Source organism: Vanacampus margaritifer, chromosome 17, assembly GCF_051991255.1.
Source record: "Vanacampus margaritifer isolate UIUO_Vmar chromosome 17, RoL_Vmar_1.0, whole genome shotgun sequence".
Classification (NCBI taxonomy): domain Eukaryota; kingdom Metazoa; phylum Chordata; class Actinopteri; order Syngnathiformes; family Syngnathidae; genus Vanacampus; species Vanacampus margaritifer.
Genome location: NC_135448.1, coordinates 5,414,043 through 5,437,540, shown reverse-complemented (window position 1 = coordinate 5,437,540; position 23,498 = coordinate 5,414,043). Strand labels below are relative to the sequence as shown.

General features: G+C 37.9%; 1 protein-coding gene across 4 annotated transcripts; it reads right to left on the bottom strand.

The window, feature by feature from the left end:
- Nucleotides 1-1,452: 1,452 nt before the first annotated feature.
- bag6l (BCL2 associated athanogene 6, like) lies at nt 1,453-23,409 on the bottom strand. Of its 4 annotated transcripts, XM_077548883.1 has the most exons (25): nt 23,222-23,409; nt 22,902-22,983; nt 22,697-22,814; nt 22,218-22,435; nt 22,018-22,089; nt 21,803-21,925; nt 18,681-18,835; nt 18,454-18,583; nt 18,150-18,353; nt 16,585-16,813; nt 16,456-16,503; nt 16,013-16,287; nt 14,501-14,579; nt 14,032-14,321; nt 12,501-12,726; nt 12,236-12,405; nt 12,103-12,156; nt 11,926-12,028; nt 10,864-10,988; nt 10,591-10,725; nt 9,874-9,939; nt 9,119-9,295; nt 6,681-6,788; nt 6,399-6,545; nt 1,453-3,358 (listed from the first exon to the last, which is right to left on the bottom strand). In XM_077548883.1, exons 2-25 carry the CDS (start codon nt 22,977-22,979, stop codon nt 3,260-3,262), a joined length of 3,429 nt encoding a protein of 1,142 aa, XP_077405009.1. In that variant the 5' UTR covers nt 22,980-22,983; nt 23,222-23,409; the 3' UTR covers nt 1,453-3,259. The 4 variants fall into 4 exon arrangements, with proteins under 4 accessions (XP_077405009.1, XP_077405008.1, XP_077405010.1 ...); XM_077548882.1 differs by having other exon boundaries at nt 22,902-23,409; XM_077548884.1 differs by having other exon boundaries at nt 14,510-14,579; nt 22,902-23,409.
- Between the last annotated feature and the right edge of the window lie 89 nt (nt 23,410-23,498).

The window sequence follows — 23,498 nt, the reverse complement described above, 5'->3', positions numbered from 1 at the left end:
CCCAGAGGGCCAACAATTTTGACACAAACCGCAAATTTTTCACTTTAGCAGTGCAGCAATGACAATTGACAGTCTCAAATTCCAGGAGTCAGGTGCCCCCCCCCAATAACAAACAAACAACAACCATAGAATCTGATTTTATATATATATATATATATATATATATATATATATATATATATAGTAAATTGTCATGAATAGTAAGTAGTAAAGCTTTTAATAAAAAAAGAAAGACCAATGCGTTTTTTTTTTTTAGCAACAATGTATATTGTTAAGAAGTTCAAACCACCCCAGCTATTTACATAACTTGAATAAATAAATTTAAAAACGACCACGTATAGAGGCATTTATTTATTAAAAAATAAAGATCATGTATATAAGGCTTCCCCCCCCCCCTCTCAAAAAAAGAAAATGTATATTAAGGCTTTTTAAAAAATTTATGACAATGTACCAGGATGTTAAAAAACTATTTAAGGCCTTTTTTTTTAAATGACCACATGTAGTAAAGCTTTTTTTAAAACATGACCTTGTATAGTAAGGCATTTATTTAAATAAAATAACCATGTAGTATATAGTAAGGCATTTATTTAAAAAAAAAGTCATGTTTACTAAGGCTTTTATTATTTAAAAAAAACAATTATAGTAATGCTTTTATTATTTCTTTAAAAAGGTTACCATTAAGTTAAGACATTTATTTAAAAATAGTCATGGAGTAAGGCGCTTTTTTTTTAAGATGACCATGGCCATCAGGCCTTTATTTATTATTTTTTTTAAAATAACCATGTTGTATATATAGTAAGGTGTTTATATATATATATTTTTTAAAAGCCATGTATAGAATTACTTTTTTTTTATTTTTTTTTTTTACAAAAAAACACCACCATGTATATACATGGCCATCTTTTTAAAAAACGCTGTGGTTGTAAAAAACAAAACACCTCACTATATAATAATATTGCATCAGATTTATTCATATAGCGCTTTTCTAGACGCTTAGAGATGCCTTACAATGGAATGGATACATTATTCATGCACTCACACATTCACACTCTGGTGGCGGTAAACTACTTTAGTAGTAACAGCTGCCCTGGGGCAGGGTGAGGCAATGTGTGTGAAGTGCCTTGCCCAAGGACATGACGACACATGACTTGGGGAGAGCGGTGACCGAACAGCCCACCTTCTGGTTACTGAACGACCGTGTCTACACCCTGAGACACGGCCACCACCATATACATGGTCGTTTAAAAAAAAAAGAAAAAAGAAGCCTGTGTTTAAAAACACAACAACAAAAAACACCTTACTATATATGGTCATCTTTAAAAAACAAAAAACCTTACGATACATACTTGTTAAAAACAACAACAACATCCATATGTACACATTTCACACAGTGCTTTATAAATAAAAGTTACTGGTCTTTTCATGTCTGCTGATAAGAAGAGCAATAACAAACTGTTGAAATAAGTAGCTTTATTTCTCATCAAACATTCAGTTTTACAAACATTTATGTAATAATACCTCCACTGCTTCAGGAATCTAATGTAATACTGTCTTGGAACCAAGGTTTTTTAGTTAACTAAAACTAATATTCAAAAAACTATTTCTTTAATAAAATAAAAACAAAAATGCTTCAAAAAAGAAAAGGAAAACAAACTGACACTACATTTTATGTTTACAAAACTAACTAAAACTAACTATAATTATAGCAAAAATGTCCTTCGTTTTAGTCTTTGGTAATCAATTTAATGCATGAGCCTTTGGGGATGATTTATGATATTAACCGGAATAAGGACATTTGAAAGTGTGTCACACAAAAGTGAAGTCATCTAGCAGCAGCCAATAGAAAAGCACCTTCAGATGACGTTGCTCCCATGGTGTTTTTAAATATTGCGCACAAGTAATACACACTTAAAAAATAAAATAAAAATAAACTAATACTGAAACTAACTAAAACTAAGCATTTATTAAATAACTAAGTAATAAAAACTAACAGAACCACTCTGAAAACTACATTTAAAAAACAAAACTCAAAATGAAAAAAATCCTAAACTATAATAATCCTGCTTGGAACATGATGAAGGTCCACTAGAAAATGGTAAAATACAAATGAGTGAACAAATGGTGATGATCAGACATTTTGCCATCCATGACTATCCACATAAAATAGTGGAATACAATAGAGAGATTTATATTGTGCAGATGGACGTCATCTATTTGGGTTTTGACAGAAAAAACTTAAACGTTTAATATTTTTAACCATAGACGTTTATTGTGGGAATTCTGGAAGCACATATCTTATTGGGATTCTTTATTCTTACTTATTATTATTATAACATTTTATTCTCACGTTTTTGCCATGAAACATTTGTCATTTAACTACAATTAAAAATTTGCAATTTTCACATAATTTATCTTTCAATTTCCTTCATTAGCATTCAACTTCCAGCATTCCCATGCAATTTCTGCAGAAATTGCACTTAATCTAGTTGGGAGTATAGTGAGTGAGTACACACCATGTTTTTAAAATTAAATATTTTTCTAAATTTAATTTAAATGTTTTTCACTTAACAGAGAATTCAGGTGGTTCTACTGCCTCGCAGTGAGGCATGCACACCAAATATGGTTCCTTCCCAGTAGGGTTATTAAAAGCTATAATTTAAAAGTTTCATTAAAACTTGACCCCATCTACCACAACATTAAATGGTTAAAAACATACAATTAGAAGTTCAACTTCACGGTAATTTTAATTTAAACTATTTCTAACATTTTCATAGAGTAGCATGTTAAATATATGATTCTAATAAAGCATTTTTTAAACTTTCAATTATAGTATTTTGTTGATACTGCCGCTACAGTAAACACAAGTAGATACAAATCATCACATCATCTAGCTACGTTTGTTTACATTACAGTAGTCATGGCAACCATGTTTCAGGCCACCATGGACAAATCAGGATGACGTGACAATGCAAAACAATGGGATGGGCAAATGTGAGAGGCCGTGATTGCTGTGGATGCCTGGCCAGATTTTTAAACTGTCAACGAATTTGAAACGTTGCACAGACACTTTGAAACCCTCTTTATACTATAAAACCATTTTTCTTGTTGCAGAGAAATTTTGAAGACAAAAGTTGATGCTGAAATAAAATTTGAGGAAAAAGCAACACTGGCAAGCCTGCGCCGCTCAGTGAGATACGGGCTTGATGTCCTGTATTCCCGCGCACGCTGCATTACAGTTTTGCTATGCAGCTGCTGCATATTAAGAGTCATCTAAGGAGAAAGCTTGATGTGTGTTGGGGAATCTTTGAGCGTTGTAGTCGGGATCATCTTGCACTCGCACTTTTATGTCCTCCTTGACCTGCAAGCAGATACACAAAGCCTTCCGTTACTCTGATTCATGTCAAACTAATATGATGCAATAAACTGATGCAAATTGTTAATTATTAGTTAGGCATATTACTATTGAAAATAATTAAATGCTCAAATAAAACAATCCTTAACTACTAAAATATACTATTTCCTTGTTGTATAGCAGAGTTTTTAAGTTTGTTTTATATATTTTTTTATAGTTCATATAAGCAAATCCAAAATTAGAGTTCAGTTTTCCTTTATACTGTATGTTAGCATTAACCTGGTGGACTTCAATGAAATTATTATATGATTTGGATGATCATTTTTGTTTTATTTATTGTATATACAATAGCTTGATGCAAGGACGCTTATGCAAAACAAAGCAAGAAACAATAAATTTTCATACATCAAAAATGTTATTATGGTCACTACGATGCAGATTTTCTGACCCAGATTTTATATTGTATCAATACTTTTAATTAATAATTAGGTATTGTCTTATTTCCTAGCCTGATTTCAAGTTATCAGTATTCGTGACTTGTGGCCATGTTACGATCAGGAACTAGAAATTAGAAGACTAGAAAATCGCCATTAATTTCAGTTTTAGGGAAAAATTCTTTATTGTCATATAAAAGTATTTCTTTAGAATTATCGATTGTGTTTTTTTTTCAGGGGAAATTTTATGTATCAAAAGGTCTAGTGCAGGGGTCTGCAACCTGCAGCTCTGGAGCTATATCTGAATCTCAAAAAATATGATTATACATTTTTAAATTTATTTATTTTAACAAGTATTCTTTAAATAACGTAATGATTCAGATTATAAAAATGAATAATTACATATTTTTAAAAAAATGTCCAAAACTTTAAGTTGCCAGAAAAAGAGAGACGAAAGGTAAATAAAAATGACCTAAAAATGTCCAAAAAAAGAGGAAAAGCAGACAATTACAATAATATGTCCATGAAATTGCCAAAAATGTCAGAGAATTGAATAAAAAGGCTGAAAAGAAAACATTTATAAAGTAACCAAAACAATGTCCAAAAACAAAAGAAGAAATGCCAAAATTTACCATAAAATGTCCACAAAATGGCCAAAAAAGACAGAAAATTGGTTTAAGAAAAGTCAGGAAAGAAAATGTTAAACAAAAAAAATAATAACCATGAAATGTCCAAAAACAAAAAAATCCTGAAAATTACCATCAAATGTCCACATAATTGCCAAAATTCCCTTCCTTATCCTGGTGGAGGGGTTTAAGTGCCCCAATTATCCTAGGAGCTATGTTGTCTGGGGCGTTATGCCGCTGACAGGGTTACCCATGGCAAGCAGGTCATAGGTGAGGAACCAGACAGAGCATGGCTCAAAAAGACCCCTTATGATGAGTAATAAAAATAAATCGCAGTTTCCCTTGCCCGGACACGGGTCACCGCCCCGGGGCCGCCCTCAAGAGTGAGGCCTGGAGGCGGGGCTCAAAAGCGAGCGTCTGGTGGCCGGGCACGAAAAGGCAACGTGGGCCCCCCTTCCACCTGTAGAAGGGGCCAAAGGGGCTGGGTGCGTAGTCAGCTGGGTGGCGGACAAAAACGGGGAGGTCCCCGGGGACAACCCAGGACAGTTTGGAGAGACTATGGCTCTCAGCTGGCCTGGAAACGCCTTGGGATCCCACCGGAGGAAATTATTGAAGTGGCTGGGGAGAAGGAAGTCTTCCCACCGGAAGCTGCTGCCCCTGCTAGACCCGACCCTGGATAAGCGGTAGGAAATGGTTGGTTGGATGGATGGATGGATTATTACCAAAAAATTCAAAAATTGATAGCAAAAAAAGTCTGAAAAAAAAATCCAAGAAAGGAGAGGCAGAAAATTACCATATTTCCATAAAATTGCCCAAAATATCAGAAATTTGACAGAAAGGCAGAAATCTAAAAATTTATGAACAACATAGCTTGAAAAATTACAAAAATAATAATACTAATAAAAAAAGAAGACAAAAGGTAGAAGAAAATGAATCTCAAAGTATTGGATGCTGCATATTTTTCTGTTATGGTGCATCTCTAATTAGCTCTTGGGCCCTCAGTACATTAGACTAACACTAACACACCGTTTCCTTCATCACAATGTTCAAATGTTTTGCGGCTCCAGACAATTTTTTTTTGTTATTTATTTAGCCTAAAATAGGTCTTTTGACAGAAGGTTGCTAACCCCTGGTCTAGTGGTATCTGTACTTAGTATCGGTGACTACTCAAGAGATGAGTACTCGTACTGTTATCGGTCTGGGAGAAAAAGCATTATCCGACATCCCTAAATAAGTAGACAAATTGCAATTTCTTGCGTGGGAATGCTGAATGCTAAAATTTCAATGCATGTGCTTATGAAGTAAATTGAAAGATAAATTACTAAAGTACTCAAATGTGGTCCAAGCAGGTTTGAACGCAGGTACTCATTGGTGGAAGGGAATTGCTCTAAGCACTGAGCTAACTGGACTTGCTTGAAATCATGGCTAATTGTTTATTTATTACAAAAAGTGTCATCTGATGCTGAAAGCTAACATGCATTTAATAATTTCAGTGAAATTTTAATCCATTTCCTGGTATGCTAGTCAGTTGGTATACATGTATATCACTTAGCATAACAGTCATGGATATATTTGTAATGTACAGTCGGAGCTGGGATTCGAACCTGCAACCTCCTAGTTACTGGACAATGCACTTTACCAACTGCGCTACTGAGCAGTATAAGGCAGGGGGTAATGATGATTAAGTTGTATGTATGGAAGTGGGCGTGGAAAGTTAGACTTAGAAAAATGTGTCCCATTGAAAATGAATGGGGAAAAATTTATATTTAATGTTAAATTGCGCCAATACTGAAAGTAATGTGGAATCAGATGATATATTCCCAGGAAGGCGAGAATTTTTGAAGCAAGTTGAAATTTGAACGGTGAAAATCGGATGTATTATGCGGGAGTTGTTGCACGGCAAAAAAGTCAGGAGAACAAAAATCACTATAACATTTGTGGGATTGTTTCAGCATTCCCACAATAATCAATCATCAATAGCCCTGCCTGTGTGGTGTATGCATCCTGCAGATAAGGACGCTCCAGCTCCCCTTGGAGGCTGTTTGGGGCAGTGACAGGCAGGGCTCCGGCAGAGCAAGCAGCTCGACAGACGGCATCTGACAAGGACAGGTGGGGTCCTTCGCACTGCGTCATCTGAGGAGAGAAAACGTGAGAGAGTTCATGCCCAACCATTCCGCATTGCTTCCCCACCGTTATGTGGAAAATGAAAGTCACAAAACATAAAGACGTTTCAATGTCGACCTTTATTGCATCGTCCACGCTGCTTACCTTCCTCCTCTTGGCGGGCATCCCGTGTAGGTAGGCGTCAGACAGTGGCGGCTGCGTCCTGATCTTCCTTTGAGACAACATATCATGCCTGATGATAGGAACCCATTCCTGTGGAAAACATCCGGACAGTCCTCAACACAAATCAATATCATACTCGTTACTGTATCAATGACTAAAAGATGCAGACATATTTATTTTAGTTTAACACTTTTTCCCACAGGAGTATGGAAAATATTTTATGTACATTTAGAACAGATATACAATTTGCGATTAATCGTGAGTTAACTATTGAAGTCATGTGATTAATTACAATTAAAAGTTTTAATCGCCTGTCACCCTTAATAATAACATTTATTTATTTATTTATGTTGGCAAAAACTTGAAGTTGGAGTGCAGCATGTGCACTGTGCAGTAAGACGATCATCTATTTTTTCATTTCTATGTTTTCAAAGCTTAACTCATCCACTCCCAGCCATTTTCACGGAAGCAACCCCCTTCACTCATGGCTGTTTTACTGGATTTTGACTGATTTTGCAAGGCCCACAGAAAATGTTGTTCTATTGCTATAAAAACAAGTAACCTACCAAAAAAGAGATTAGTCTCTTCTTTAATCATGAAAAAAAGTATATATCTATCTGTTTCCGTTTTGCAGCAATTAGCATTAGAATATAACTAAGTTTCATCATTATTCACAAATTTGTTTAACTCTTTGACTGCCATGGACGTTAAAAGACGTCAAGTAAAAACCTACGGAGGGCCGCCAATGACGTTAAAAGACGTCATCCAATTATTTTTTTTTGAAACGGCTGGAGGAAAGCCTTGGCCAGCTGTGGTGAAAGTTTCAAGCAGATCTAGTTAGCCTAATGACTATTTTTGGCCCCTAGATGGCAGCAATGACTCTCTTTTGACAAGATTGGGTAGGCGTCAGTAGAAGACGTGAGGCGGAGCTAGAGGGGACATTGGCTGGGGAAGAGAAGAGAACATGGCGACCGGTTGCAAGCAGCTCACGCTCGAGCAGTTTTTTTCAAAGAAGAAAAGCATCGACCAACGCTAAAGAGCACATTGATGACGACGATGGTCATCATCGATGATGATGATGGTGACTCCGAGGTTGGAAGCATTGACGCGGCAGTAGAAGACGTGAGGTGGAGCTAGATGGCTGAGGAAGCAAACAATGGCGACCGGTTGCAAGCAGCTCACACTTGGGAATTTTTTTCAAAGACGAAAGGCATCGACCAACGCTAAATAGCACATTGATGACGACGATGATCATCATCGATGATGATGATGGTGACTCCGAGGTTGACGCCGAAGTTGGAAGCGTTGATGCGGCGGCTATGACGACGTCATAAAGGTTCACCGGCTAGCGATGCTAACACCGGAAAACGCGCCGCAACAACCGAGCACTTCTGCACAGGCGGACGTTCAATCGGACGACGAAGAGTACCCCGAGTCCAATGCATATTCATCGGAGTGGGTACAGTCTGCTACTTGCTATTCCCCGGAAAAAAAGGCCGTCAAGAAAGTGTAACGTCTGCACGCGAAAGGGACAATCGCAGTGAAACGTATCTGTTGTGCAAATCCTGCTCCCTCTCCTTGCACGCAGGGGAGTGTTACAAAAAGAAAAACTGTATTTGAAACATCCACATAATTGTAAATAGTACCACAGTTGCACACATTTGTAAATAGTTTGCGAAATTGTTTTGTCAAATTGTTACACTGTTGAATGGAAATAAACGTATTTTGCAATCTAAAAACACTTTTTCATTGTTGGTGATAGTGTTTTAAAGAAGTAAAGCACCATTTAGGTGTTTGTGGCATCATTCATGGACAAAAAGAAGTGTACAATTCACTAGAGTGCATGAAATAATATCGTTTCACAAAAAGCTCTTTTTCTCCGCTTTTTGTTTCAAAACAGAGCATTTTGGTGAAACTAACCATTTTCTATCGTTGATTACTGAATAACGGAATAAGGTAGAAACAAACTTCTGATGAAAGATGAGAGTTCAATCTTTCATTTGGTAGTATGTGTGTTTCCATAGTCCAAACACAACATTTTCTGTGGACCTTGAAAGATCAGTCAAAAAGCTTAAATCGGCTGGCACTGGCGACATCCCGTTTCTGAAAACGTCTGGCAGTCAAAGAGTTAAAACAGTGGGGGAAAACAGCTTTTTGCAACATGGCCCTGCTTGATCTCTTATACTCTGCTGCCACCTGTTGGTCGTTTTTGTAATAACTACCATTGCTTCATGCATTATCTTCAGTTCAGAGGCTGCATCAAAGCCTTCTGTATGCTTTAACATAAAAAAAACATTTAAAAAATGTATAAATACGTCTTTGGGAGTGAAGGATAAAGTAAATATATTTATACGTTTTTGGGAGCAAATGAGTTCAAGGTAGCCCACCAGTGGTGCATTCAGTTTCTTGTTCATGCTTACAGGTGGAAGAGACGCTGCCCACGGCTCCACCTCAGCTGTCAGCTCTGCCCGTCGTGGTGGGGCCGCGGCAGATCCCTGAGCAACCCCTGTGGTGTGTGTGTTCTCCTGACCGTGACCAGACAATGCCATGGCCTCCTCTGTTGTGGGAGTTGGAGCTGGAGCTGAACTCTCCTCCATCTGGAACTCATGAAGAGTGACCTCAGCTTTCCATTACTACTGACTCCACTTAGTGTAAATGGACCTGATGAATTAAGTGGAATTCCTTTTATGGTAAATTACAACACACGGGCGTAAATTAAAATCTGCGTGGAGTTGCCTTTGTTATTTTCTTCACTAGTTCCAAAACATCACAACACTGACCTTAGAGAAGTATTATAATGTAGTGTATAATGTAGTGTATAATGAGTTCCATCCCCCAAAAAATCCACACATATTTTACTGAAGACAAGCAGACTAAGGACATGGATTGCGAGGAATCATGTTTTATCTAGTTTTATCTGTTTACAAAATATTAAAAGCAAGAGTACAAAAGCCTCTTTCCAATATGGCAATCAGCATCACTTTTGCACCTGTTGCCAATAGCACACCCCACCTGTTAGAGTAAATGAGCACGCAATTTCATTTAATAAATCTTAGTAAATCAGTTTCTATGTATTTTGGCTTACATAAAGTATTTCCACTTGATCCACTGTTGCCAATGTTTAACTGCAAATTAATTTGATGTTGGATATGCAAAGACAAAGTTCAGAATTCACCTCGACATTTTGACTCTCATCTGCCTGTTGTCCATTGCCTGCTGCTGTCCTCTGGTTCGAGTCTTCCTAAAAAGGCATCAAAGCTGATATATGTTGTAAATAATCGGAGTTTATATACTGCTTTCTACACCATACGGTGCTCAAAGTGCTTTACTATGGAGGACCAAAACTGCCCAAATTAAAAAATAAATAAATGACTAAATAAATAAATCACTAAAAGTGAAAATAAAAACAGATATAGAAAAAAAATAATTCAAAAATTTAATCCAAAAAATAAACATAAATGGAAATAAAAACAACAATAAATAAGTCCAACCCAAGACACGCCCCCTTATTTCATCCTGGCAACATGAAATAAATAAATGTGAGAGCAGAGCGTTTTTATTTATTGAATGATATTTAATTCTATTTTTATTTATATTTTTTTAATCTTGTTTTTATTTTTGTATTATATATATATTAATTTTTTGAATTATATTTTTTAGATTGGTTTTCATTTTAACTTTTATTTATTTATTTTTAATTTTAGCAGTTTGGTTCTCCATACTTTACAATGCGTCGCATTTAGCCATATATTTTAATAACACAACCAAACGAGTCCCAATAAATCAGTGTGTATTGTTTATGGCTGTGGTTTTGAGTTTGTCATGGTTATAGCTTTGCAGTGGTCTGATACTAAACTGCACTTCCTTACTCTATTAAAGTAGTTGTTCTTACCGGTACGAATCTGACATAGTGCTGAATCTGATCCTCAGTAACTGGGTTGTTCTCCAGAATAACATGCAACCTCATAGACATCATACTGGTCAACCAGTTAACCAGACTGGTATTCACTTCTGAGGACATTCTCCTCTGCAAACACACAAACCAAGGAAAATTTGGGTTCAGCATATTTTATAGTACAAACTTCTGATCTCATTTGAATACGTATTCTACAAGGAAGACAGCATTATGTAGTGGCCCAAAAAATTCATTGTGTATTATACTAACAATGCAGTGGTTGATGACAGAAGTCAGAGCTCTCTGTTCTCCTTGTAGACAGTACAAGTTAAGGGCAAGACACTCAAACAGACCCTGGGTGCACAGCAACAGCAGATAGGGGCCAAATGTGTGATCTGCAACAAAAACAAGATAAAACCATGGACTCAATCACAAGCTATAAAGTAATAAAATAAAGAAATAAATATTACTGTCCTCAATAGTGGGATAATATCGGTTATCAGCGTCCTTGACTACTAATAATCAGTGTTGGCCGTGAAAAAACACTATATTGGCCTATTTCTAAGCTAAACCAGCTTAGTATCCTCGTGGTAGAGTGTCCGCCCTGAGACTGGGAGGTCGTGGGTTCAATCCCCGGCTTGACACTCAGCATTACAGGTTGGAATTGGGGGGTTATATCACCAAATGATCCCCGAGCGCAAGCCCCTGCTGCTGCTCACCACTGCCTCAGTGGATGGGTCAAATGCGGAGAACGAATTTCACCCCACTCGGGCGTAACAATCAGCGGTACTTTAACTCATTCACTCCCAGCTATTTTCACTGAAGCAACCCTCTTTGCTCCCAGCTGCTTTACTGGATTTTGACTTATTTTCCAAAGCCCACAGAATATTGTGTTCTATTGCTAAAAAAACAAGTAACCTGCCAAAAGAAAGATTAGAGTCTCTTCTTTCATCAGGAAAGAAAGTACATTTCTATCAATTTCGGTTTTGCGGCAATTAGCATTAGAATATAGCTAAGTTTCATCATTATTCACAAATCTGTTTATAACACTGGGGAAAAGAGCTTTTTGCAACATAGCCCTGGTTGATCTCTTATACACTGCTGCCACCTGCTGGCCGTTTTTGTGATAACTACTATTGCTCCAAGCATTGTCTTCAGGTCAGAGGACGCATCAAAGTCTTCTGTATGCTCTAGCATAATTTTTTATAAAAAAAAAAAAAAGATTTAAAAAAATTATAAATAAGTCTTATATTATATTAAGTAATATTTAAAGTATAACGTATTTATACGTTTTTTGGGAGCAAATAAGTTAACTGAAGAAAGTGACTTAACCATTGCAGCGCAGTACATGTGAGGCCATTCTTGTGAGCTGTTGCCTGAGGAAAGCAAGGTTGGTCTGAACAATGTCCACTCCCTCGCGTACCGTCACAGTTGCCTAAGAGAGAATCAAGTATCTTCATAATCGATCTCCATATTCATTGAAAGTTTGTATGATGATGACGTCCTTACAAAACTCTCGGCAATGTACTCCTCTAGACCACTGCTGAGGTCATCAGCTGCTCTCTTTACCCAGAACGACACAAAACTTTTGATTACTGATGAGAACTTAATTAGCATCTAACGCTAACATTACAGCACTTACAGCTATGTTAGCGTCAGTGGGCTCTTGGTTGTGCAGGTAGTGATCTGTGAAGAATTCAGTCAGCTGGGGCTGGATGTGGGTTAGAGGCTGAGCGTTTCCATGAAGCAACAGCACCATGTCCACCATAGAAAAGCTCTGACACACCAGAGACAACAGATCACCAAAGAAGCCTGCCGGGATGACAACTATTTCAAATACAGTAGATGGAGCAATGCGAGGGAAAATAGCTGGGTTTGAGTTGACTCTTGGTTCCTTTCATACATACCCACAGCATCTCCAGATCCAGGTGTGAACAAATTGCTAGTCTGAGAAAGCCTCTGAATGAACTGTGCGATACTCTCGCCACTGCCCTGCCCCGCCCCGAGTGAGCTCATCATAGTAGACAGCACTCCTTGCACGATGCCAGTGAAGAGCTCTGGGCTCAGAGAGTCGCCATTAGGACCACTGCCGGTCTGAGGTGCGGATTGTTCAATGGTGTTGCTGGCAGCTGGCTATGAAATAAAGAAGCAACAACAACAAAAAATGATTAGTTCTAAATTGCAAAAAACAAAAAGTACATTCAGCATCTTGAACCTGCCACACACCTGTCTGTGGGTTTTCTTTGCATTTCTCTGCATTCTTAGGTCCGTGGATAATTTTTTTTAGTGATACTGTACTGTAGGGATGCCCAAATAGGACCACACACACATGACAAAATTGTGAAATACGTATTCTTAACTCATTTGCTCCCAAAAATGCATAAAAACGTTTTATTCTAAATATTCTCAGGGTCCCAAAAACATATTTATACGTTTGTTTTTTAATGCTAGAGCATACAGAAGGCTTTGATGCAGCTTCTAACCTGAAGAGGTCGTTTAAAGCAATTGTAGTTATTACGGGAGCGAAGAGGATTGCTTCAGTGAAAAGATCCACTATCCTCACCAAACAACAAAATGACCATATTTTTTCCAGTGCAAATGACTCTTGCATAAAAATTACCATTCAAGGATAGCACATAACAGTTGAATACGAAACCATCACCAAGTGCAAGAACTAATTTTGTGAATTTTTTGTTCTCACAAAAATCCAATCACTTCAATTTTAAGGCTATTAGTACTATGGTTGTGCTGCATATCATTCCAACAAATATTACAGTATTAGGATTACTCACATTGTAAACAGTATGCTCACCGCTCCCTCAGGGGATGGGTCAAATGCGGAGAACAAATTTCGCCCCACTTAGATGGGTGTGACAATCAGTGGATCTTATCTTATCTTATCTTATAAAACTCAGTGTAAGCCCAACTAAGCCATGTCTGCCATCTAGTGGTGAATGGTAATTACATTACATAATTACATTACTTAATATAGGGGAAGTCATTAATTAATTTCATCTTCAGTCGACAGCAAGTGGCAAAATGGATGGATGAAAATGGCTGGATTTTGCTTAATAACTCATATTCCACAAATGTAATATTAATCAGAATGTCATGTTTAAACTAGTGAGATCACACAAAACATATTATTGTCAAGAAATGTTTAAGGTTGACTTCCACTTTAAAAACAGTCGCAGTTCGGCACCCAAGAAGTCGCTTAATTGCGGATTCGCCCTCCGATAGCCCCCCCACCCTTATATGGTTCCATAAATATTGTTAAAAGACTGTTTTTTATTAAGCATATTCTAAAAAGTGAAATGAAAAGGTGTATGCAATTGTTTAGAACATTTTTGTCTAAGAAAGCTCAAATAAACGATTAATGTGGATTCAGTGACTTATGGATGGATAAGTTGATGTAAATGCAGAGCTATTTAAACTAACCGGTATGACGTTAGACATGCTCTGAAACACCCCAGGCACTCCAGGTAGATTCACAGTGATGGAGGGTACCGCTCCAGAACCAGAACTTCTTGTCAGCAAAGAGCCCAGCAGCTGGGCCAGGTTCCCCTGTGCACCGCCCCCTACTGGTTGATCCACAGGTACTCCCGAGCTGTGTGCCGGTGCCTGGCCAGTGGTGTTGGCAGAGGGAGGAGTTGGAGATGTGGAGGACTCAGATGAAGTAGAGAAGGATGACTGAGAGCTGGTTGAAGATGATGAGGTTGTGATATCGCCTGGGGAGAAGTGAGAGAAAATTTACAATGTTTCTCTAACAGTGTTTATGAATGGATGAATCTTTAATGTCATTGCACATGCATATGCATATGTACAGATCAACGAAATTGACTTAACACACAACCAATCCAAGAAAAATGAAAAACAATGACTGAAAATATGGTATTTGTATACTGACCCGTATTACCTGGCATGAGGAGCTGTCCCACCAGATTGCTGATCATCTGCGTCAGGGAGGAGACAACCACAGGTGTGCCCTGTTCAAAGGGACAAAAAATAATAAATAATAATAATAAATTAGTACTACATGTTCATTTGTGCTTACTCAACACTAGCACAATGATTAGATTAGACATAGATTCAGAGTTCCAAAATTGATTTGTTTCGATTGGACTTAATAAACAATTCACTGATTTTCAATTCAGTTAAGGATTTCACGCAGTACCAATTTTGCTTAACTTTGTGCATTAGTAAAAATATAAATATTTAAATTTAACCAAATGCAATTACATTAATCATGTATGCAGTGGGTGCTAGCCCTGTTTGGTTACCTGCTAGGGAGCTAGCTAGCTAATAATTCTCATCAATTCTAACCACAGGACAGGCTGTGTAAATAGTGGCAACAACACACTGTAAACACATAACATTCACATTCCTGTGACTGTCTCACTAAGATTTTGTGCTAATGTTTTGTAGTAGTAGTAGTAAACTAATCAAACTGTTTCATAAGACACACAGCCAGACAAATCAACACATAAATGTAAATATAAATTAAAAAGAGTCTAAATTATCTCAAAGAGCATTTTGTCAGTATTTTAGTTTTCAAGAAAAAACTTGTAAATTCCGCTGAACAGTAAATTTCATTCAACGGCGTATTAGGGCCCAAATAAATATATATTTTTTTAGAGGGTGGGGGCAATATTCGGAGAAAAAAACCCTCACAAATTTGCCACTCTTAAGTCTCATATTTATTTGCCACTTTATAAAGTCGCAAACTTTCCACTTTATAAAGTGGCAAATTTGCCACTTCATAAAGTGGCAAATTTATCAGTTTCTCTCTCTCGCAAATTTGCCACTTTATAAAGTGGCAAATTTGTAAAAAAAAAAATCCTCTCAATATTGCCCCCACCCTCTAAAAATATATATTTATACGTGGCTTTAATACGGCATCGTAATTTCAAGCTAACAGCAAGATACAAAAAAACAATTAGGCCTTCACAATTCTATTTTCACATGAATTTATAGGAAAGACGCATCAAAAGTATCGATTTATGGTTTTATGAATCAATATCGGGCTGTGAAAAGGAAGTTTGATTTGATTAATCAATTTTTTATAAACCCCACTCAACTAGGTAATTGTATTTATTTATCTATTTCAACTTTTTGTTTTCTCCTTTTAAGCTCATTTCCTTTTACAAACATTTCAAACTGTGTTCAACAATATCCACCACTCATTCACTGATGTTTATTAAATCTACAGTGCATTCCTCATTTCTCCTTTCTGTATTTTTGTAACAGAGAAGTGAAACAGATAAGTGATGCAAAAGTTGAACCCTGAGTTGTATTGTAAAAGTTGAATTCTTATGTTATCATTTAGGTGATTGGCAACAAAACAAGATGTACTTTGTGGATCTGTGTCAATATGATTGTGTTTTCATTTAATGGAAAAAAAACAGACCCTTAAATTCACCTGTCCTGCTTGTTGGCCTGTTGCCGGCATGGCAGCTCTGAGGTTGATGGTAGATCCTCTGCTTCCCACATTTTGAGGGATGTGAGGGGAGAAGACCACCCTGGCCTGAGCAGGCGGCGGAGGTTGCGTGGAAGCGATGCCTTCATTAGTGACCGCGGAGCCAGGAGCGGACGCTGGCGTGTGTGTTGGGTGATCGGGTGAAGCTGCTGCTGCCATGGTGGCTGCTTGGTGGGAGATCTGCTGCACAATGGCTTGCATGAACTCCGGGGGCAATCCTGGGAAGGTGATAGATGTTTCTGCTCGATTCAGAGTTTGAGTCAAGTGGAATGGAATGCCATACTTTCCAAACCGATTTCCCCCAAAATTTTATATCCTTGAATTCATCCCAAGTAATGGTGAAAACAGCATAGCAAGTAAGAATTTTATTCCAAAGACGCACTCACCTGGTTGGACTAAACCTGCAGCATTTGGCTGTTCTGAACTTGGATCACCTGTCAAAAGCAAAAATATCTCAAATATAGAATATGGAATGCAAAAGCAACTACATGTGTTTGCTGTTTACTGTAACATGCCATCAATGTTCATATGCATCATGACAACAGGCTCCATGGTCTGGTGGGTGATCCTGATCACCCGGGGTCCTTCCGGTCCTTGATGATGATTGGTCCCATTGGAGTGAAGAGGCGGAGCCTGACTGGTAGCCCGTTGATCTGACTGAACGTTGGGCCGAGATGGCTGGCGATGACTTGCTCCAGCAGGTCCTCCGTTTGATGACATGGTCACTGTGGTCCCTACATTTACCTAAGGAAGTTACACTAACTGATTACATTATGTTGAGTATGTACATACTGTATTTGAATAAAAAAAATAGTTTAAAGTGACATTACATTTATTGCACATTTTTAAGTATTTATACTCAACTTTTTGGACACGATGCGGAGCGGTATCCTAGTTAAGTAAGCCATTTTACACTAAAAAGTAGTAACAATAACTTTTTGATGTTTTAAGAGTTAAAACAACAACAAGCTGTCAGTCACTGTACTTTCCAGTTCAACAGATTAAGTTTGTAACTAAGGGAATGTGATGCTATGTAAGCTCGTTGGGCTCCATAAGTGCACTCCATTTACCATTTTAATCACTCCAGTGCACTCCATTTACCATTTTAATCACATTGTATTTTTTATGTCTTGGACTCAAGGTTAAGTTAGTTAACAAAAACTAACAAAACAACAAAAATTCAAAAAATAATTTCGTTAACAAAATAAAAACAAAAATGTTGTAAAAAAAAACAAAAAACGAAAAGTAACAAATACCATTTTACATTTATAAAACTAACTAAAACTAACTATAATTATAGTGAAAATGTCCTTTGTTTTAGTCTTTGGTAATTAAATTAATACATAAGCCTTTGGGGTTGATTTTAAATGTGATTTTAAGTATATTTATTTTGATAATAACTGGAATAAGAAAGCGTGTCACACAGAAGTAATGTCATCGAGCAGCAGCCAATAGAAAAGAACCTTCAGGTGACATCGCTCCTAGGCGACAATTTTGCGTTCTTGACTTTTGGCTCCAATGGTTCAGCTCACTTGCTTTTTATTCAACTCAGCCGAAATGCAACGCTGGGTTAAGAAATGCGTTTTGGTGTTATTAAATATTGCACACAATACACATTTTTTAATCAAAAACTAATACAGAAACTAACTATAACTAAGCATTTTTTCTATTACTAAAACTTATAAAAACTAACAACCGCCCTGAAAACTAATTAAAACTAAATGCAAAAAACAAAACTCAAAACCAAATAAAAACTAACTAAAATGAAAATTCCAAAACTATAATAACCCTGGTAGGACTATGACATGTTTTGTTTTTCGGAAAAGCGCAAGATGCAAATCGGCTCGAATGCCACTCGGTGACGTTATCAGGAATGGAGAGTAGAGATTTTTGAGGCAAGTCCAACTTTTATATGTATTCAAATATAGTCCAGGAAGTATAAAATGTAATGCATTGCTGATCTACAGCCTAAACTGGAGAACATGCACTCTCCCACTATGTGTTATCAAAATTAAAACATGCACGTTCGAGGTTGTTAACATGCCTAATTCAATCAATCATAATACAGTGGTGAACTCACTGGAATGGGCATGTGTGGCAGACCGGACTGGACTAGGACGGGTTGCGTATACTGAGCCGTGGGCCGGACGACATACAGGTGACGTGGGGGAGGGGTTGCCAGGTTGCAGCGAAGGTCACCAAGGACAACCAAGGCATTGCCCAGGAGACGAAGAGCATCTCCAGCCATGTTGAGTACACGCTGATCCTCATCTCGTTCCTGTGTCTAGGATTCATAACATACTGCTTTAGTAAAATGCTTTGGACATATTTCTTATTATTCTGTTTTAGTTATTAAGCTCATGATGTGTCTCCTCCTCCCTTACATTGTTGTTGTAGTCTGCCGACGTGGCTGCCCCAAGGATCGAGTGGGTCCTCTCTATGAAAGGACGTAACCTCTCCTCCACCCTCCTGACCTCGGAGAGAATCTCAACAAACTCTGCTAGACTTGGGTGACTGGAGACAAACAGAGAATCCTTCATCGTTTTGTATCTTCTATAACTGACCAACTGTGGGAAGGTTGCTAGCACTGACGCTTTTGGAGTGAACTTACTTGGGTCGTGTGTTGGGAGCTCCTTCAGTCTGTGTGGAGGTGGACGACGATGCAGCGGGTGGAGAGTTGGTGTCCATAGGCTGTGATTCTGATGATGCTGGTAAGGACGAAGAGGATTGAGGTACCTCTGTTTCTGTCTGGGAACTGGAAACACCCTGCAAAACAAAACGGCACACCAATTCACCCACACTCACTGCAAAAATGCAAATCCTCATGGATTCAGCATGGCTACCTTTTGGGGGGAAGCTTCTAGTAACCTTTTGCCAAGAGCCATTTCTGTTTTGTTTTTTTAAACAAATGTATCACTCGCAAAGGTTTCATTTCACCAAACCGATTTAAACTCATTTGTTCCCAAAAATATAATGTATAAATATGTTCTATTTTTAATATTACACTATCCCAAAAACGTATTTATATGTTTTTATTAATATAATATATTATATATACATATATATATATAATATGTTTTTTTTGTTGTTATGCCATACAGAAGGCTTCGATGCAGCCTCTGAACTGAGGAGAACGGCTGAAGCAATGGCAATCATTACAAAAACGGTCAGTAGGTGGCAACAGAGTATACGAGATCAACCAGGGCCATGTTGCAAAAAGCTTTCCATTTTCAGTCAAAATCCAGTAAAACAGCTGGGAGCTAAGGGGGTTGCTTCAGTGAAAATGGCTGGGAATGAATGAGTTAATATGCTGAGACTACCCAAGGAAATACTGCATAAAATGCTGTTTCTAAATAATGATTTTTATTTACCAAGCGGGGAAATACAAACCTATCTGATTCTATATGAATTAAGTAATTGTCCCCTGAACCTAATAGTGAGTTTTGCCACCTTTGGCAGCAATAAATGAAATCAAATAGTAATAATAATTGGTGATGAGCCTTTCACACCGCTGAACGCTATACAACCCTACGAGCTGTATACATCGAATCTGTAAGTATACCGTATAGTTTATACGGTAGTCTGTCGCTTCAACGGTTGGCACGGGCGTGTATGGGCTATCGGCTATCCTGTCATATATTTAGATCAGTGATCGGGTATGTGTCCTGACCTCCGCCAAACCCCTGAGACTGACTCACTGAACCTCTGGTTTTCAATTGAACCCAGGTTAAGAAACCACTGGTCTATTACTACTAGCAGGCTTAGGGAGTAACGAAATACATGTACCGCCGTTATGTAATTAGATTACAAAAAAAGTAACTGTATTCCGTTACAGTTACAGGAAAAAACATGTAATCAGATTACAGGTACATTTATTAAAAATGGGATAACTTCAAGAGATTACAATTTCTACGATGAGAGAGAGTGCGAGAGAGGGCGAGAGAAAGAGAGAGAGAGATATAGACAGAGAGAGAGAGTGGGACCGTTGCTATACAGTATGTTGGGGAGGTGGGGACGAACAAACTGACTAGTCGTGTCCGCTACACGCGGGCAGTTTGAAAAAGCTTCACGGACGGGAGGAGGAAATGGCGACCAGTATTCACTGGAACTTACTTGTCTTGCTCAAGGAGTGAAAGTCTGAGCTGAGAGTTCAGCGGCATGCTACGCGCTGTAACTTCTTGCTAGCTAGCACGCTAGCCTACAATCATAATATGAGTTACACCTTTCAAACAAATCTTCCTCCCACCAATTCACTATTTAAATATCATGCACAACATATACACGGCTAAACTTGTGACTGGGATAAAAGTTAATTTTGCAGTTGAGGTCACGCATCGTCATCCTCATTCTATCTATCTATCTATCTGGCTGTCTTAACTGTGAGGTGTGGTTGCTTTCAGTGACAGTTTGAAAACAGCATATGGCCTTCAGTCATCAATCAATTAACCTATAGCCTACATGCATTTTAATAACACAAGGATTTTTGCTATTTGTAGGCTGCCCGGGTGCCTATCACCCCTGCAAATAACAGGGGCACATTGTATAGAATAATGTATATTGTGGTGATATTTGTTTTTATTTTGTCTTCATGAACATACTCGGTATTGGAGTAATACAAAACGAATGCAAAAGTAATCAAGTTACATTACTTTAATATTATGGTACTTGGATTACGTTACTAATGACATTTTAACTTGTAACTGTAAATGAATACATTTTAAAAGTAACCCTCCCAACCCTGACTACTAGTGATAAGTGGCTGCCATCTTTGTGTAATTTTCTATTTAAAAAAAACAAAAAACGAACGCACGCACACATGCACACAGAATGAGTCCTTCAAAGGCCTCTAAAATCTTCCATAAATATATTCATGAAAAACAAATGATGACGGAAGTGCCATGACCCAATCTACTGCTCTTCTCACCAATAATTGAATGATGTGTGAACTTGAAGAAACCCTTGAATTTTGGCCCATTTTATTGATGGATATTTATAATTGAAATTTGTCAGACAATGGAAGAAGGGGTTTGCCAAGTAGCAGGTAAAACAAAAGGGTCTCTGATTATAGTCTGAAAGGATCAAGTTGTACTGTTTTACTCTAATTTGAAAGCATTTTTTCCATAGGCGATATCACACAAAAAAACGCTTATCTAATTTTTACCATTCTCTGTGTGTTGTACTCAGGTTGAAGCGGCCATTCCAACCAGACTTAATATTTTTACAGACTGTCATTTTGGAGCAATCTTTTCGCATTGCTACTCTTGAATTGTTGAGCAAGATTTATTTTGACCACTTATACGTAAAAGCGGACCACTTCTGTGCATCACTGATTTTAATTCTACTTGTAAATATGTGACACATTTCGAGCAAAAGCTAATCCAGTGCTGTAGTGAACTGCACTTTCTGAAATGCTATTATATTTTATACTACAGGAGCTACAAACATAGGGTAGGATTAATTTTATGTCTCCCTACATCTTACATTTTCAGGTATGTTAATTGTTGCGCATGTGGCAATAATGTTCCTTAACTTCTTGGTGATTGTATTGTTTATGTATTTGTTGATATGTTTTAAAATTGTGTTCCGTTCTTATTTAATATTTTCTTGCTTCATGCTTGAAATAAATGTTTTGTATAGTGGTATGTTAATAAAAAAGTGCATTAAATTGGAAACTTTGCCTTATAAGTGAGTGGTGAGTATGCAGAGACAATGTTCTGTAGAAAAGAAGAGTACCTCCAGCCTATGGATCAGAGTCTGAGCATTCCGAAGCAGGTTCTCAGCCAGCTGCACTCTCATCCGTGCCTCACTCTGCATCAACTGGTCCAAATTAATCCGGACATCCACCGAGCCATTGTTCTACACATCCAAACACCCGTCAGCTTTACAGGATGAATGTGGCTGTATTTGTAAAAAAAATAATTAAAATAGTGACAATAATGAACCTTTACCCCTGCACTGGTGCTGACCCTGGCATTTCTTCCAGACTCACCCACCCCAGGCATCATCTGCTGAACAGACATCTAGAAAACAAAATTCAAGTGGCCAAGGCAAATGTCATTTCCCAAACAAGATTAATTTGACATGTTGTAAAAATATATATACCAGTGTTGGCTCAACAGATGGCCAAGATTAGCAATGTCAACAACACCTGTATTGGATGAGGTTCTATGATGTTGACAGGGAGGTTGAAAGTCCCAAGCATCATGTAACCGTTGCCATTGCGATCTTGGGGTGTCACTGGGGACGTGGCAACATGGCTGGTCCTGTCATCTGCCCTTTCATTGGATACCCCTGCACCCCCTGAGCCAGTCGCGGTGGTTTGAGGTGGGGCACGCTCCACCAGATGGATGACCTTTCCATCTACATCTGAGAGATTAATATTAAAGTAAACACAGTGACAGGACACAGATGATTAAATAATTGTGACCTTTCAGTGGTAAGGCAGTAATGACAATAAACTTTGCGCCTTTCTAGGTATTGTTGTACTGCACAAACAATATTCCCTAACATTTGCCATGGAAGATATGTTCACAAAAGTGGTTTATCTCATTGTGCAATGCAGCCAGCTGCAATAAATACACACCTTGTTTGTGCATCTCATCAAATCATGAGGTTTGTGTTACTTACTGTACATAGTCAGCGTTCTGTCATCTTGTAGCACTCTGCCTTGGTAAATGAGCCTCTGCTTGTCTACTGAGATCTCCACTGATGATGCTATGTGCTCCTTGAACTGCTTCACTGTCAACTAATGTACAACGAAGGGGAACATGCAGTCAAGCAAATCTGACACGAAAAGAAATAGAACACTAATTAATCATGGCAGCAGCATTACCTCGCCCCCGACTTTATAGCTCCTACTTTGTGAATCCAGAGTCTTCACTGTGACATCAATAAGATCCGATTCCGCCATATTACTGAGTGGAATTTTATTATAAGTTATACTTAACCACCACTATCTGTAAGGGTTATTTTCTACTGCTCAACAAGGCATTGAGAAAGCAACGCCAGTAGTCGCTAGTATAGTTCATAAATGTAAAATAAATATATAAAAGCCATCTATCGTTAAGACATACGAAATAGCATGTTACAGTATCCGTAGGAATGCTACATACAAGCCTTGTTATTGTTATTAGCCTGATAGCACACGCTTACATTAAGCGTCCATCCAGCGGGAATGAGCAAAATAACGAATGACACGTTTGTCGGAGATAATTCTGGCTATGGAAAAGAGTATTGCATTTCAATGATCAAAACAAAAAAAACGCTTTTGATTTTAAAAGTGACACGTTCGGCAATTACCAGTAGCAGCTAGTTCCCAAAATAAAACACTCTAACGTCAAAGGACCCCAATGACGTCACACCGGGCGTCTTTTTCATGCCTGAGCGTCTTTTCATTAACGTAGCCAATTACTATTTATTATTAGATAGG

Excerpts from the sequence above, each read along its gene's own strand:
- bag6l (XM_077548882.1), bottom strand. The coding sequence starts at position 22,979 with ATGGCGGAATCGGATCTTATTGATGTCACAGTGAAGACTCTGGATTCA. Across the intron at positions 22,436-22,696 it reads CAGAACGCTGACTATGTACA|ATGTAGATGGAAAGGTCATC; the intron begins GTAAGTAACACA and ends TTAATCTCTCAG. Across the intron at positions 18,354-18,453 it reads CGGCAGACTACAACAACAAT|ACACAGGAACGAGATGAGGA; the intron begins GTAAGGGAGGAG and ends TATGAATCCTAG.